At 44.6% G+C, this 14,973-nt stretch overlaps 2 protein-coding genes across 2 annotated transcripts; both read right to left on the bottom strand.

Annotated features, from left to right (window-relative positions):
- Positions 1-302: 302 nt before the first annotated feature.
- On the bottom strand, positions 303-6,709 carry LOC132082898 (chymotrypsin-like elastase family member 2A). The gene is made up of 8 exons (XM_059487337.1): positions 6,667-6,709; positions 6,355-6,443; positions 5,369-5,466; positions 4,340-4,468; positions 2,942-3,078; positions 2,114-2,259; positions 1,051-1,203; positions 303-354 (listed from the first exon to the last, which is right to left on the bottom strand). The coding sequence occupies exons 1-8, from the start codon at positions 6,707-6,709 to the stop codon at positions 337-339; spliced, it is 813 nt and encodes a 270-aa protein (XP_059343320.1). The 3' UTR covers positions 303-336.
- A 2,755-nt stretch (positions 6,710-9,464) lies between these two features.
- On the bottom strand, positions 9,465-14,724 carry KIAA2013 (KIAA2013 ortholog). Its single transcript, XM_059487336.1, has 2 exons — positions 13,758-14,724; positions 9,465-12,778 (listed from the first exon to the last, which is right to left on the bottom strand). The coding sequence occupies exons 1-2, from the start codon at positions 14,722-14,724 to the stop codon at positions 11,919-11,921; spliced, it is 1,827 nt and encodes a 608-aa protein (XP_059343319.1). The 3' UTR covers positions 9,465-11,918.
- Positions 14,725-14,973: the final 249 nt, after the last annotated feature.

Below are 14,973 nucleotides of genomic sequence, written 5' to 3'. Positions count from 1 at the left end.
TCCTCTTATAGGTATTGGAAAATTATTGTAAATAAAGTACACCCAGTTCTTAGTATAAAAAGCTAACGCCACCCCAAGGGCAGGGACTGTGCCACAAACCAACGTGCCAGACAGATCTCAGCAGGACAAGGAAAATACCCAGTGTTATCCCCAGATATGGGCTCTGGGCTTGCCAACAGTCAGGAAAAAATGACAGAGACACATTTGTTTTTGTCATGCAAAAAATGCAGTTTATTTAACTAGCATTTGGTTTAATAACTGTATTGGTAAAAGTGCAATTTCACAGGATTTTTTGATCAAAGGTCATTTGGTATCTCTCATCCAGGTCTCAGTGGATTAGTTGGTTGCCATAACCTATAAAAATGTAAAACAATTGAAAAATCAGATCATGAGCTGCAGGAATTCGTGAACAGTATGTGCTGTGTCCAAGTCACAGGATTTAAATAAGTGAAATAAGATTTTTGCTCCTTAAAATTCATATTAAATTAAAAGATGTTTGACATTCCAGACTTGAGCTGCATGTTCTACCCTTTAGGATGCAATTGCAACAATCAGTGCATTGATGAATGCAAATTTGAGCAATCACTTCTGAAATATATGGTCAATCTTTATGACTGCAACAAAGCTCTAGGATAAAGGGAGAATCCATTCCTACTATCAAAACTTATAATTTGATATCTGTTTCAGAGGAGGATACTTTGAATTGGTAATTATTGAATCAGGAGTGACACAGCTCCCTTAGCAGGGGGCAGAAATCTCAGTGAGAGAGCCCCAGCACAGCCAGCTGTCTGAACTATATGGTAAATTTTTATGACTACAATATAGCTCTAGGAAAAAGGGAGAATGCATTCCTACTACTAAAACTTATTTGAATAAACAAAAAAAAAATTTATATCTGTTTCAGAGGAAGATACTTTGAATTGGTAATGGTTGAATCAGGAGAGACACAGCTCCCTTAGCTAGGGGCAGAAGCTCCCAGTGAGGATTTCTGCCCAGCCAGGTGTGTGGATGTCACCCTGTTTTTTAACTTTTTGTGCAGCAGCTGCTCACCTGCTGGATCCAGCTGTTGTAGGCAGAGACCCTGGTGAACACAGAGGGTTTGTGGTAGTAGTTGCAGCTGATGGAGGAGCCGAAGCTGACGATGCCGTGCACTTCCCAGGTGCCATCAGCCCTCTGGCAGTTCAGCGGGCCACCAGAGTCACCCTGGCAGGAGGGGGAACAGAGTCAGAGTGTCAGCAGCTCCTCTGTGGGGTTTTTAACCTTTCCTTCCCATCAGGACTGTTTGCTCAGTGTCAGCGCATTTCTCCTCGCAGAGGAAAGCAAGGCGCGATTCTTCCCAAGGACCTTTCTGGGTTTCACATTCTCTGAACCTCAGAGAGTGGAAAAGCAATTCTTATCGTTTGCTGTGCCTGTGTTTGTGCAAAAGTAGGATGCAATATGGAGATTGTTTACCCAAAGTGATGGTGCTTTGTTTCCTTGGCCTATCAGGGCCAGGTGTGTGTGTGTGTCAGGACTGTCGCTGACGAGATTCTGTGCAGTGTGTGCAGGGTTAAGTGCTTAGCAAATTCAGTTTAGATTTAATGTAATATAATATAGAATAATATAGTGTAATAAAGTAATTAATTAGCCTTCTGATAAGATGGAGTCAGATGCATCATTCTCTCCCCTCATCAGGGATCCCTGTGACGGTGGTCACAGGGGTTTTCAGGGTGAGAGAAGAGACAAGAATGTTGACTTCATGTTCAGAAGGCTTGGTCTATTATTTTATGATATATATACTACATTATAACTATATTAAAAAGAATAGAAAGAAAAGTTCTCAGAAGGCTAGCTAAGTTAAGAATAGAAAAGAATGAATAACAAAGATCTGTGTCCCGGCAGAAAGCGAGAGCAGCTCTGCCATGAGTGATCAGTAAATCCAAACATCTACAAGAGATTAATCGTGGATCTACCTGTTGCATTCCACAGCAGCAGATAACCATTGTTTACACTTTGTTGCTGAAACCTCTCAGCTTCAGCAGGAAAAATCCTAGCGAAAGGATTTTAATGAAAAGATGTCTGTGACAGATCCCAAACTCAATAATCTAAACCCAAGCCCTGAGAGTGGACTCACGCTGCAGCTGGAGATGACTCCATCCCCACCAGCACAAACCATGGTGGATTTCACAGTGGTTCCCCACCAGGAAGCGCTGGAGCAGGTGGCATAATTCACCACCAGCAGACGGCCTTGCTGCAGCTTGTCAGGAAGGGGTCCATTAGCTGAGAGAGAGCAGAAACACAGAGTCATGGTGGCAGCTGGCACTGAAGGGAGAATAAAACTGCTCTGCTAAATGGTGTCTGGGTACCATCACTCCAGGTGAGGCACTCCACAGGGGCTATATCAAAGGAGAAGCTGTTATAGGTATGAGTGTCCCTTAGTTCCATTCTTTCATATACACCTTCACTCACTAAAAATTTGCATTCCATTAAAAAACATCTCACTGTTAGAGAAACAAAGAGCTGCTCTATTTTCAGGAGTTTGCAATTTCCTTATCCCTCAAGGAATTGCTCCTGAGCCAAGATGACAACTCTGCTCAACTCTGGGATTTCCTTCACTTCACATCTATTCCCTTGTGTGCCTTCAGGCATTCATCAGGTGTGTTGGGATTAGCAAATGCACCTGTCTGCACACTACTAACATTTGCATTACAATAGATCCTAAAAGCTCAATAAAGGCCCCTCAGGTGCATTACCAGCTCTGTTACAAGGAAAATAAATTTCAAAAAGAAAAATCATAATGTGTGAGTGAAGTGGGGCCTAATATAATAAACTACCTCACTACAGTGAGTTTCGAGGGGACATTGAGCGCCATTAACAATCTTTGCATCAACCTCAGATGAGAAGGAGCTTCTGAAAGGTGTTTTTTGATATTTCATGGTTTTGCAAATGGCCAAATACTCACTCTGCAGTCTTCCCCAGCCAGTGACATAGCAGGGAGTGTTGGAGGACAGGATGGTCTGGGCAGCGGGCAGGCAGGCCAGCTGGATCTTGTCACTCAGGGTGACGTGCTGAGAGAGCTTGATCAGAGCAATGTCGTACCTGTGGTCACATGCACACGGTGGGGGAGAGAAAGGGAAGGTGAAAAGGTTTCAAAAATGGATTAAAACACAGCAGCCTGAGTACTCAGCAGTTACACAGCACCTGGCCTATGTCACCGTGGTATTTTCTGAAAAATCCCTTTGCCAGGATTGCTTCTCCTGGGAAGCTGAGAAGCCTCAGAGAAAAATGTAAATAATGATTGTCTGATTGCTGCTGCTGTGTTTGGCTGCTTTGGAATGTGGCTGGGGGTTCTTTACCAACAGGTGAATATTTGATTGGTTCCATGTAAATTGTTTTTAATTAATGACCAATCACAGTCCAGCTGTGTCAGACCCTGAGGAGTCAGTCACGAGCTTTCATTATCATTCTTGTTAATAATGGGAATGACTATTAACAGTGATGATAATTCTGATGTATCCTTCCCTTTCTTTAGTATAATTTTAGTATTAATATAATATAATATAATATTATATTATATTATATTATATTATATTATATTATATTAGTATAATATATTATATTAATATATTATATATTAATAATATATAATATTAATATATATTATATTAATATGATATAATATAATATCTGCCTTCTGAGAACATAGAGTCAGATTCTCATCTCTCACCTCATCCTGGGGACCTCACAAACACCACAGGCCTATTCCAAAGAGAAACAAGGGAGCAAAGGGAGCAGCACACGAACAGCAAATATTCCTGCACCCCAAAGCAATTCATGGGAAATCCATGGACTGGAAGGCTGCTCCCTGAAGAACTGCCTGTACTACTGATGGAAGAGAGCTGTCTTTTATAAGTTTTTCCCACCAAAACCAAGCATATGTTAGGACTCAGTCCAAGGAGGATTTCTTTGTTACTGCCCTTAGCCTGCAGCAGGACACAGGGGTCCTTCAGCCACATGGATATTAATTTTCATAATTCTGTGTATCTGCTGCTGGTAGGAGGGCTTCAAAGAGTGCTGTATAAACTCCTTCATTCCCTTTCATTGTACAAGAGATATCACTGCATGTAACAGCTTCTGACCCAAGCATGAACATGAAAATGGCTTCTGGAAACATTATTAATTAGTAAAAAATCAATATTGTTAATTGCTTTGTATTCTCTGAGGGGAAAGGTAGAAACTGGACATAAACAGGAGGCTCTAAACATTAATTTAATTACCATAACTCCAGATGGTTGGGATTCAGGCAGTTTGATTTTTACCCTCCACCTAAAAACTGAAAAAATACCTTCCACCAGCTTACCCATTGGCAACATTATTTGAATTCCAGTTCCTATGGACAATGATCCTTGATGGAGAAACTGCAACTGATCCTGCTTCCGTAGCTGCCAGGTTGTATTTTCCAATAAGCACTTTGTAGGTCATTGTAGAGCTGGGCAAGAAAAGGATGAACACTCAGTTATGTTATGCAGCTGCACGTTTGGCTCCTGGGAGATTCAATAAGAACACCCCTGACTGCAATCTCTCATCACAGGCAGATTTGTCTGGATCGAGCCAGTGATTTGCTAAGGGCAAAGATTTTGTTCTGGACTTGATAATTATTTAATCTCTGAGCTGTCCTCTCAACTCCTGCTCAAGGCTTCTTTAATAAACTCAAAGTGCCTCTAATCTTTGCAATATTCAGCTCACATTCTTCAAAACAGTAACAATTTGGACTTTTTAAAAATAGTTTCAATAATAAATAACTGCGTGACAGATAGAATACGCAGGATTTATAATAATAACATGCAGCCAATCCTTCATATTTCATATTATATATTTATAATATTTGCTACGAATTAATGTTACAATAACCCCAGAGCAAAATGGGGTTGTGTTTGTGGAAGCAGCTTTGATGATGCAATGACATTGCTGTACCTGATCATTTGTTTTCCACACAATATGAAGAGTTTACTGAAAATTATTGGTATATATTCAACATATTTGTGATTATTTCTTCAGGGAGTGGATTGATTAGTTAACTTGTGGATCTCACTGGCATATATTACAGAAAGACAACACAGCTGAATTTTAATAGCAGCTTGAAAACAGAAAGATGTTTGTGGTTTGTTTATGGAAATTAAGAATATATAATTCAGGTAACTGGAGGTTTTTCCCTTTTTACATTAAGAAAATAAAGAGATGTCATTCTCCTGACTTTTAATCAAAAGATATGATGCAAAACTCAGAGCTTTCAACTGGGAAAGGGAGAACTGGCATTGATATGGTTTTCACTCATCTCTTCCTGCTCAAGTGCTGCTTCCTGGGTCAGATTTACCTTCATTTTACTCACCTGATGCAGTGGGCAGCTGTCATCACCCAGTTGGTGGCAATCAGGGTTCCCCCACAGGTGTGACTCCACTTGCCATTGGCATAGTATTGAAGGGAGACCTGGGATCAAGGAGACAAGTAAGGTTCAGGCTTTTACTTACTCATTTTTCATCACTGTGCTTTGTTCCTGCACCCAGAACACAACTTGATGATGGTGGAAAGCTTTGGAGTTCCCAACTCCTGGCCACAGAAAGGTTTTCCCTCCTTCCCTATCATCCAAAGCTTGATTTTTAAAATACATCTTGCTTAAATAGCCCGAGTCTACTTGACTTAAAATGAGAGCCTGCAGGAGTGTCACAGCACATGCTGCAGTCAGTAGGGCCAAAATACAGAATTTCAGGAGATTCAAACATTCTCCCATGTCAGTAGGGCCACAATACAGAATTTCAGAAGATTTAAGCATTCTCCCATGTCAGTAGGGCCACAACACAGAATTTCAGAAGATTTAAGCATTCTCCCACACAGAGTAACATCATTCCACATCATTCCACTTCAAGCATCTGCCCATACAGAGTAACATCATACCACATAAGAGAGCTTCAAGCTTCTTGCTCTTTAGCCCAACATTTTACCCCCCTCATGTCCTGTCCATGCATTGCACCCCTCTGTTCCCTTTGGTGGTTTGTCAGTCCCTGGGCACTCCATGGCTCACTGCCTTCACTGCTGCTCACCTGTTTTCAGAGCTGTGCCCATGGGGGATGAGGCTCTGCAGCAGCCCCACTCCCAGTGACCACAAACTGAGCACCTGCACATAACCAGCAAAACGCAGCACACTCAGAGCTTTTTAAAGAAGATTGGAAAGTTTAGGATTGATCAGAACAGAAGGGACAAAAGGTGTCAGGCAAGATGCATCAAATGGAATTTAAGAGGTGGTTTTGCTCAGTTCAGTTGTGCTGTGCAGAGGCAGCACAGCCCCAGCAGTTGCAGAGAAAGCACAGAATCACCAACCTGCCAGGGCCAGCTGTATGGCCTTGCATTTTCCCCTCCAACAACTCTGGTCACAAGAGGTGGGTAGGAAGGAACCCCGCAGCCAAAGGCTAGAAGACACACAAATAGGATGAAAGAAGGTTTCGAAAAATATCTGTAACATATCCAATAGCACAGCACCCAGTTATTCTTTCAAGAGACCCTTGTAATGAACATCCTCTGCTGTATTTTTTCCTTTGAAGCAGAATGTTCAATTTGTCTAGAAAAGGAAAGCTGGTTTTAGGTTTTAATTAACTTGATCATTTAAAATTAAAGCAGAAGCTGGGCACGTACCTGCAGAGGCCAGAGCTAACACAGCAAAGAGGATTCCAAGCATGGTGCCAGTTGCTGGTGATGTAGGCTGCAGGCTCAGCTCCATGCCATTTTATATGGTGTCCTTTATCTCTGGAACACATGACTTCAAATGCAGAGCTATTCCAATATCAATAGAAAACTTGTATCAGTGTGGAATAATTATCTATGTACATAAAATCCTCATTTAGGTGGACCTTGGAGACAGGCTATACAAACAACTTGGTTAAATATAATTCCAAATTTGATGCTTATTATCTGTAGCAGCTGTGTGCATTTCCATTGCCTTGAAATTTCATCACAAGGTGTCCACAGAAGGATAATGTTAAATTAATTATTCTAACACTTGGTGATATGTCAGCAGTAAGTGACTGATCTGTTGGGACAGTGATAGATTTGGATGTGTTGGGGTTGCATTTGTTGATATCTAGAGGCTCCCCTCCTACCTTAGTTTTTGTACAATTATACAACTCCTTGGGATTTGATTTTGGTTTGGGGTCTTGGTTTGCTTTTGTTTTGTTTTGTGTGCAACTGAATGGTATCTACCACATTGTACTGACTGAAAACCTGTATTTTCTTTCCAGATCAAGTTGCAACGTGCTTCAGCACACCAGACTTCTTCAGCAAACCAGACTCCAACCACTTTGAAGTGGAACTTCAAGCTTTGAAGCAATACTTCAAGCCATACAAAGAAACAGCTGTCCATGAAGCGGAAATCCTGGTATGCTGTGGTGAGTCAGACTCCATTCCTTTCCTATTTCCCTTTGTTCCCTGAAGAGAACAGGGTTCCCTGCAGCACTGCAAGTGAGCCTGTGCACCCCCAAAGCAGAACTATAAAACACTGTGAGCTTGTTAATGAGAAGAGCAAAACACTTCTACCCACAAATGACAAAACAGGCAAGAGCCGCATTTACACCACTCCAGAGATGCTGCCACAAAAAGAAGTGTCTTAATTCATTACTGACATTTGAGATCAGTGACTAGATATCAATGCTTTCACTTGCCCCTTTTTATCTTTTTTCTATTTCTTTTTACTTCTACTACAGGAATTTTCCATCCTCTCTCACCTTTCCATCCACCAACCATTCTCTGGTTATTTGAAAAAAAAAAATTCCATCCCATAAACCAGGACACTCATAGAAAACCAACTTACTAGAATGGAAACAAATATCATAATGCCAGTTTTACAACCAGAGTTGTGTTGCACACAGACACCAAACAAGGGGTTCAAAAATGCTGAAATAAATCTAATGTTTAATGTCAAGATTAATAAGCAGCATAAAACCTGATTTCCAGAGCTCCCATTCAGCAGTAGATACTGTGCTGGATGAAAGATGCCTGGAGCACACATGTGGAAGGCAGGAACACAGAATGCTTTGCTGTTTTATCTGCTTCTCAAGAATGTATTTTCCTACCCAGACAATAGCTCTTGAGGAAGCTGCATTTTGAATTGCAAATTGCATCAACCAAACCCTGTTCTGGCATCTTGTATTTATTATCTGTCAAAAGCAGAAACCAGGATTAACAGTGCAGAATTGAGATTCGAAATTTTTTTCCATTGATTTGTTGGCTCTTTTCTTAGTGTCTGCATTTACAAGCTAAACAATGTTATGCTGCTCAGTTTAACTTCCATGTCACTGTCATTTTCATGAATTCCAACTAAAAGTATAAATTTCAGATGGTCAGTTACTATTTTAACTTGCTTTGTTTGTTGTGTGCTTGTAAACGTGGAATTTTGTTTAGTTCTTTCAGCATTTCTGCATTTCACAAATATAATCTGCTCTCTTGCATAGTGTAAATAGAGAAATGCTGTTTCTTTTCCCCTTTTTTCATGGAGGAATTCTGAAACACTTCTTTTGTTATGGAGGAAATTCTCAAGGAATCCTAATATATTTAATATTAGACACTCTCAAAGCTGTTTTGTGTTTTGTTTTTTGTTCTGTTCATGCTTTATCCATCTTTTCCAGGCCTGAACAGTTTTCCTTGGGCTCCATGGGTGTCAGGCTGCTGGCAATTCTGCCAGGAAATATCAAAATGGCTCAGCCTCCAAATGATACCATGTTGGCTTGGAAAGAACCCCCTGGAAGCTCTTATCATCTTCATGCCAGATATCTCACAGAAACGAAGCAGCTCATGGAACTTTGGTGAGAAAGAGAAGGAGATTCTGGTATGTTCTGTTAAAGCAAATAGAAAATATCTCCTTTAATAAACAATGTACCTGTGTACAACTTAAATGAACTCTGTTGCTTCCTTATCTTTATTCCCTTGAAGGGCAGTAACTCTGCTGTACTAATTTGTAAACTGAATTTTCTGCAGAAAACTTAGACATTGAAATCTGCTTTCCAGAGGGATGTTTTTCATCTGCAACCAGAGAGTAACCCCTCTGAAAATCTGAAGTTAAATCCTGACCTAGTTTTATCTTGGGACCACCAACTGTGCCAAATTTATTACTTGCTGGGTGGCTGTTAAAACTGCTGCTTGATGATTCCCTGGGATTGTTTCTGTGTTCTTCAAAGTAAAGCTTGGCCTTCATTCCTCAGGACAGAACAAGGTTATAATGAGCAAGAAAATGGAGATGAGCTTTACCCTGCGTGTTTTTGTCACTTGTTGTGCCTTCCAAATTGTCTTATATCCATTTATATATTATTTTCCACACTGTATTTGAAGTCAATACTGGCCACAGATGTAACATAAGGCCCTGCTTATCTCAGCTGGGTGGGGAGCAACAGCAGGAGAGAACAGACACAAACCCAACAAAAACCCCAACCACACTTGAGCAGTCAGATTAGACTGAAAGGTATTTATTTAGAAACAACAGCTTTGGTATTTTAAAACCAAACAACCTGTAAGTCACTAGAAAGTGGGGTGTCTTCCCCCATAGCCAAAACAAATCAATGCACAAAGTCTCAATAGGCTTAGAATAGGAAAACTGTAGGTCAGCATTTCCAAGTGCATATCCACAAAACAATTTCATTAAATTGATTTTGCACTCTACAGTCATAAAGGCTGAAAAACCTGTTACCAGAACTTATTGACAGTTAAGACTGTTAGATAGTGACAGTTAAATTGACTGTTATTGAAGTGGAGGAAAAATTAACATACTCCCCCTCCCCCCAAGCAATAAATTACAAACTGTATACCAGAAAGGAAGTTACACTAAAGTTTTCTAGTTAACTCTCAGAAGGGAATCATTATCCTTTATTTTTCTGTAGAAATAAAAAAAAAAAAAACAAAACCAAACAGATCAAAATATCCAAGGTCTTAGTATATCTTCAAGTATTTTCACCAAATAGATTACTCCTAGGGAACTGAACAGCTTACAGGGAAAGGACACATCTGTTACACAAGCTTCTGGGATAAACAGTTGAATCACCACACCTTCCAAGTCTCAGATTCCTGTAATAGCAAGGCACAGAAGGATTGTTGCTTTCAAATGCTCCTTGTTCTCAGCTGCAATATTGCCAGGTGTGTTGTGCAAATGGAGGCTGAAAGCAGGACTAAGTTCACTCGGACAAGGAATGGAACAGGGTGTTATTTCAAGACCATCTATCTTGCTTACTGCTACAGATTCTGAGCTCCAGCTGCTTTCCACCTCTTCCCTGTTTCTGGAATGAAGTTCTGCATCACCTTCATTTGAAGTAGGTCCAGCTGAGAGGAGGCAGCAGAGCTGTGTGCTCTGCAGTGCCCAGGAGGATGAGGAGCCAGGTCAGCCCTGCTGTGGCTGTGCAGCCTCTGGGCACTTCAGCGGGCAGAGTCGGGGACAGCCACCTGCAGCAAGGGTTAACAGGTCACTGGTAAAGGCAGAAGGCAAATCTTGGAGATGACAAAGGCAACTGGATAGACAACAGTGAGAGGACACAATTACATAATTCCAAGGACACATTTCAGGGGTGTTACACAATAACTGACACCACCTCCTAACCCTTTCCTCCCTTTGCACTGAGGTGCTGATCATGATCAGAGGCTTCTAACTGCACTTGTCTGATTCACATTTCTATCCTACCTTTTCCTAGTTTGTCTGGCTACAAGCACCTCCCACTCAATCTTTTATTGGATCAAAAGTATTCAGACCTGCTTGGGATCAGGCTTGAACTCCAGTGCTCAAAATGACAAAACCAGTGAGCTGACAGGAAAACTTCCAGCTCACTTTCAAGACCCCTTACAGTTGTCAAGATTAGTTCAATACCTTCTGTTCAGCCTTAGCTATCCAAAATCAAATTTGATTTTATAATTTGGAATAACAGTACAATCTATAGCTAGAACTTTTCCTCTGACAGCTGTTTAACTATCAGCTCCTTTTTTTTCTAAATGAAAGCTACATTTAACTCAGTTCAGCCCTCAGGAGGGAAGCCTCTGAACAGCACAACTAGCTCACACAGCAAACCAGTCTGGTCTTGCATTTCCACTTCATATCAACACACAATCAAAAATTCCCAGTACTAAGAACAGAACTCACCATCTACTGTCTATTCTGTGCTATGTTTTTACAGCAAATAAGTTTTCCAAGGCAACTCAGAACAACTTGAAATTCTTTACACCCAGGTAAGATGAGCTTGGAGCTCTGGCTCCAGAGCTTGGAGCCTAAACCTTCAACTCACAGTAAAAAGCACTCAGGACTTTCCTTAACACAGCTTTGCATTTTGTCTGACTGGGACAAACACCAATTCAGCTTCCTCCCAAAACGTTGGTGGTAAGTGTGGTGTGATGGAGGGCTGCACAGTGTTTATAATATGAACACCTACCACAAGTCCCAGCAAGTCAGCACCTTCACCTCCAACACCAGCCTGCCTTTGGGTGCTGCTGTGGACACCTCACACATTCAGAGCAGGCAGGCAGGTGTGCAGGTCTCCACACAGCAGTACAGACAAGAACAGCAGCTCTCTCACATGCCTTCTGGACAACAAGAATCATCATTTCGTGACAACTGCAACTGCTGGCACAGAAACAAGCCATGTCCTACACTGATGTGGGAAAAGGACAGAAAGCTGTGTCTGCCTCCACCTGCAGCCTCACAAATGTCTAAGGACAGACGATGAGTTTATCTTTTATCTTTTCTAACGATTCTGAGCCCTACTGCTCCAATCCCTGCCCTAATCCTCCTTGCAAGAGGTCACAGATTGCTTGTTTCAAGAGAGACTGAAAATCCTCACAGTCCAAGAGAGAGCCTGCCCAGGCACAGCTGACACAACATCAGGCTGACAACACCCAGTGGACAGCAGCCAAAAGCAGCAGTTTTATACCTTACTCCTGAAGAGGGGCTTGGCTCCTGGCCCACAATACTCGTTGTAGATGAGTTTGAACAGAAACAAATGAAACAAAGTAATTAAGGAGGCCACACTGAACCAGAACAGGAAGGGTAAGCCTGGGTATTGCTTGGCCATGTGTTCCTCATGAGCTAGAATAGCTTTTAGGTGGAGTGTGTGTCTCAGGTCCTGCAAGTGGACCAGATCTGTTGAGATATAAAGCAGTGGTGTGATGGGTTGGGTCACCATGACAGGGAAGGTGTGGCCTCGTGCCTCTGAGGTGAGCTCCACGGGCTCGTTCATACAGCCTGCCTCACAGGCATACAGTCTGACAGGCTTCTCCTGGAACTTCACAGACACATGCAAGAAGGGCTTTCCTTCAGCATCCAGGAGAACAGCTAAACTGATCAAGTCCTTGTTGTAATGGATGCCACGTAAGGAGTAGCTGTTATGGAGCACGTCAGGGTCAGCCTGAAACTGAAGGTGGTTTTCTGTGAACTGCAAACCCCCAAAGCTGAGCACCATTCCCTGCATCAGCCCGTGCACTCCAGCTGCCACAAGGCCCTTGCAGCCCCGTTTTTGGAGAGTCAGCTTCCACAGGTCTGAGAGCTGCAGGATCTGGGTGACACTGGTCAGCCTGGGTGGCCACAGGTTCTGGGCATGCATGGTGGCGTGGCCACTGAAGCAGTGGTCAGCATAGTTCAGGCTGGCCTCGATCCTCTCCCTGTCCTCACCAGCAAGGAGAGGGTCCAGCAGGGGGGCTGGCACAGTTGACAGCACATAGTAGAGGGTCATGTTGACAGTCTCACTGGATGGGGTGTGTGCATCTGTGATCTTCCTCATTTCAATCCCTGCAGCAAAAGAAAGCAACCAATAATCAGGAATTAACTAGAAGGAAAAGAAGATCAAACACGCACACTGATGTTCAACATGGTGTTCTTTATCCATAAAACACCAAAGTGTGTCACACTGATTTTTCAAGATTTTCTAAGCCTTCTGATGTTTACATTCTTGTAACGAACTTTCTCACACACTTTCTGTAAATAACTCATTGTTTTGCATTCTTTTATAGAGGAAGAGAAATTTGATGGACTGTTGGTTCATCCAGTGTCATTGGAGAGGCGGCACTGTCATCCTCCAATCCACTGTCACTCTTAGAAAACTATAAATGTTGGAATCAGAAAATAAACTTCCCTTCACCTTGAGAGCAGTAGTGTGTGCACTCACATTGTTTCGTGTCCTATAGTACCAAAAGTGAAATGTTTCCTTGTGTTTGTCTAAGATACTCTCTCTGCTACTTGGCAGTTTGAGAGCCAAGCTCCCACTAAAGACAAAGCTAATTTAATATACAGATGCCTTACAGGCCTGTCATCATGACTCTGCAAGAATGATCTGTCAAAAGAACATAATCTTTTTATAAAATAACAAGTTCTACGTTATTTGGTCAGCTACTCTTTTATGTAAGACATTAAAAGCTTAAGAAAAAGCATCTTTGTAGAATGGCTCTTGACATCCATGCAGAATTTAAATTTTATGCTATCACTAAAGGTCAGTTCATTTCCAACTGACATGCAGGGCAAATCAGTGAAGTTCCTGAAGCCACAAAAAGCAGCATACACAGAATAATGATTATAAATGCTCTTTTATCACTTTCTATACATGGTCAGGTGTACTCCAGTTTAAGATAAGCTGGGTTCCAAACCAGAAATGTTGTTTCACTAACCCACAACTCATCAGGAAGACCAGAGCCTCTGGAGACCTTACAGCAACCAGGAGCTTTCAGACACTCTCTAAAGCAACCCCATGGAAGCTAAGCATCACTTTCCTTACCTGAAATGAACAAGTCAGACCAGGTCTGCTGGTGCTCCTGGAAAAGATCCTCCACCCCCATCTGCATCACCTCCAGCATCTCTTTCTTGGCCGCCTCCCTCAGCTTGCTGAAGGTCTCCTCCAGCCTGGACACCTCGATGGGCTCCGACGTGTACACCACGGACAGCAGGGTCTCGTCAAAGTGCGACTCGGGCGCGACCTGCACCCGGCTCACGAGTTTCTTGGCAGCCACCACCACCAGCACCACCTTGGGGCTGCCGGCCAGCAGCAGGCGGCCGGAGGAGAGCAGGAACTGCCGCTCCTCCACTTTCTCCAGGCTGGTGGTGAAGCGCCCGCCCGGCACGGAGGCGGCGGCGGGAGCCGAGGCCTCGAAGGCGGCCACCCGCGCGGTGGGGTTGGCGATGCGGATGCGCTGCAGGTAGAGGTGCGGCCGGCTCCGGTGTGCCACCACCTCCTCCCGCACCGTCACGCAGTCCCCGGAGCCGGGCCCGGTCTGCACGCAGCGCAACCTCCGCACGGCCCCGTCCCGCAGCGCCGCCAGCGCCGCCCGCGCCTCGCCGCGCCCGCCCAGCGCCCTCAGCCGCACCAGCGCCGGGTACTCGGTGGCGAGCGGCGCGCCCGCAGCGGGCCCCGCGGGCCGCACCCAGAGCCGCCCCGCCGACACGTCCAGCAGCAGGAACCCGTTCCCGGCCACCGCCAGCCCCGGGGGCTCGCCGGCGCCGGCCGCCTCCTCAGGCAGCGGCAGGGCATCGCCGCGCTGGGTCTGCTCCCGCCAGGCGCCCGAGGCCGTCTGCAGGCAGAGCGCGGCGGGGCCCCAGGGCTCGGCCCCGCGCCCCGCGCCCCGCGCCCGCGCCGCGCCCAGGTACCAGTAGGCGACGAGCAGCAGCACCAGCAGCAGCAGCAGGCGCCGCGCCCAGCTGCTGGACAGCAGCCCCGGCAGCCCCTTCAGCCGCTGCTGCAGCCACATGGGCGGCGGCGGCGGGGGAGCCCCGGCCCAGCCCGTCCCGGCCCCGGCCCCGCCGCACCGGCCCTAGGCCGCCATGGCCGCCGCGCCACAGGCAGCGATTGGCGGCGCTTGGCGGCGCTTTGCGACAGCCGCGCCCTCCGGCCCTCAGGGGGCGCCTGGCCGGGAGACGCGGCCCGGCCCCGGAACCGCAGGGAAACGCCGGGAACTGCCGGGAACCTGGCTGGGAACTGCCCCGGAACCGCCGGGAAC

Source organism: Ammospiza nelsoni, chromosome 22 (genome assembly GCF_027579445.1).
Source record: "Ammospiza nelsoni isolate bAmmNel1 chromosome 22, bAmmNel1.pri, whole genome shotgun sequence".
NCBI lineage: Eukaryota > Metazoa > Chordata > Aves > Passeriformes > Passerellidae > Ammospiza > Ammospiza nelsoni.
This window is presented reverse-complemented; position numbering and strand designations above follow the sequence as displayed.

Coding starts and splice junctions, on each gene's coding strand:
- KIAA2013 (XM_059487336.1), bottom strand. CDS start 14,724: ATGTGGCTGCAGCAGCGGCTGAAGGGGCTGCCGGGGCTGCTGTCCAGC. Junction 12,779..13,757: donor GTCTGACTTGTTCATTTCAG/GTAAGGAAAGTG, acceptor CTTTTGCTGCAG/GGATTGAAATGAGGAAGATC.
- LOC132082898 (XM_059487337.1), bottom strand. CDS start 6,709: ATGCTTGGAATCCTCTTTGCTGTGTTAGCTCTGGCCTCTGCAG. Junction 5,467..6,354: donor CATACAGCTGGCCCTGGCAG/GTTGGTGATTCT, acceptor CCTTGATCCCAG/GTCTCCCTTCAATACTATGC. Junction 3,079..4,339: donor TCAAATAATGTTGCCAATGG/GTAAGCTGGTGG, acceptor ATGTGACCACAG/GTACGACATTGCTCTGATCA.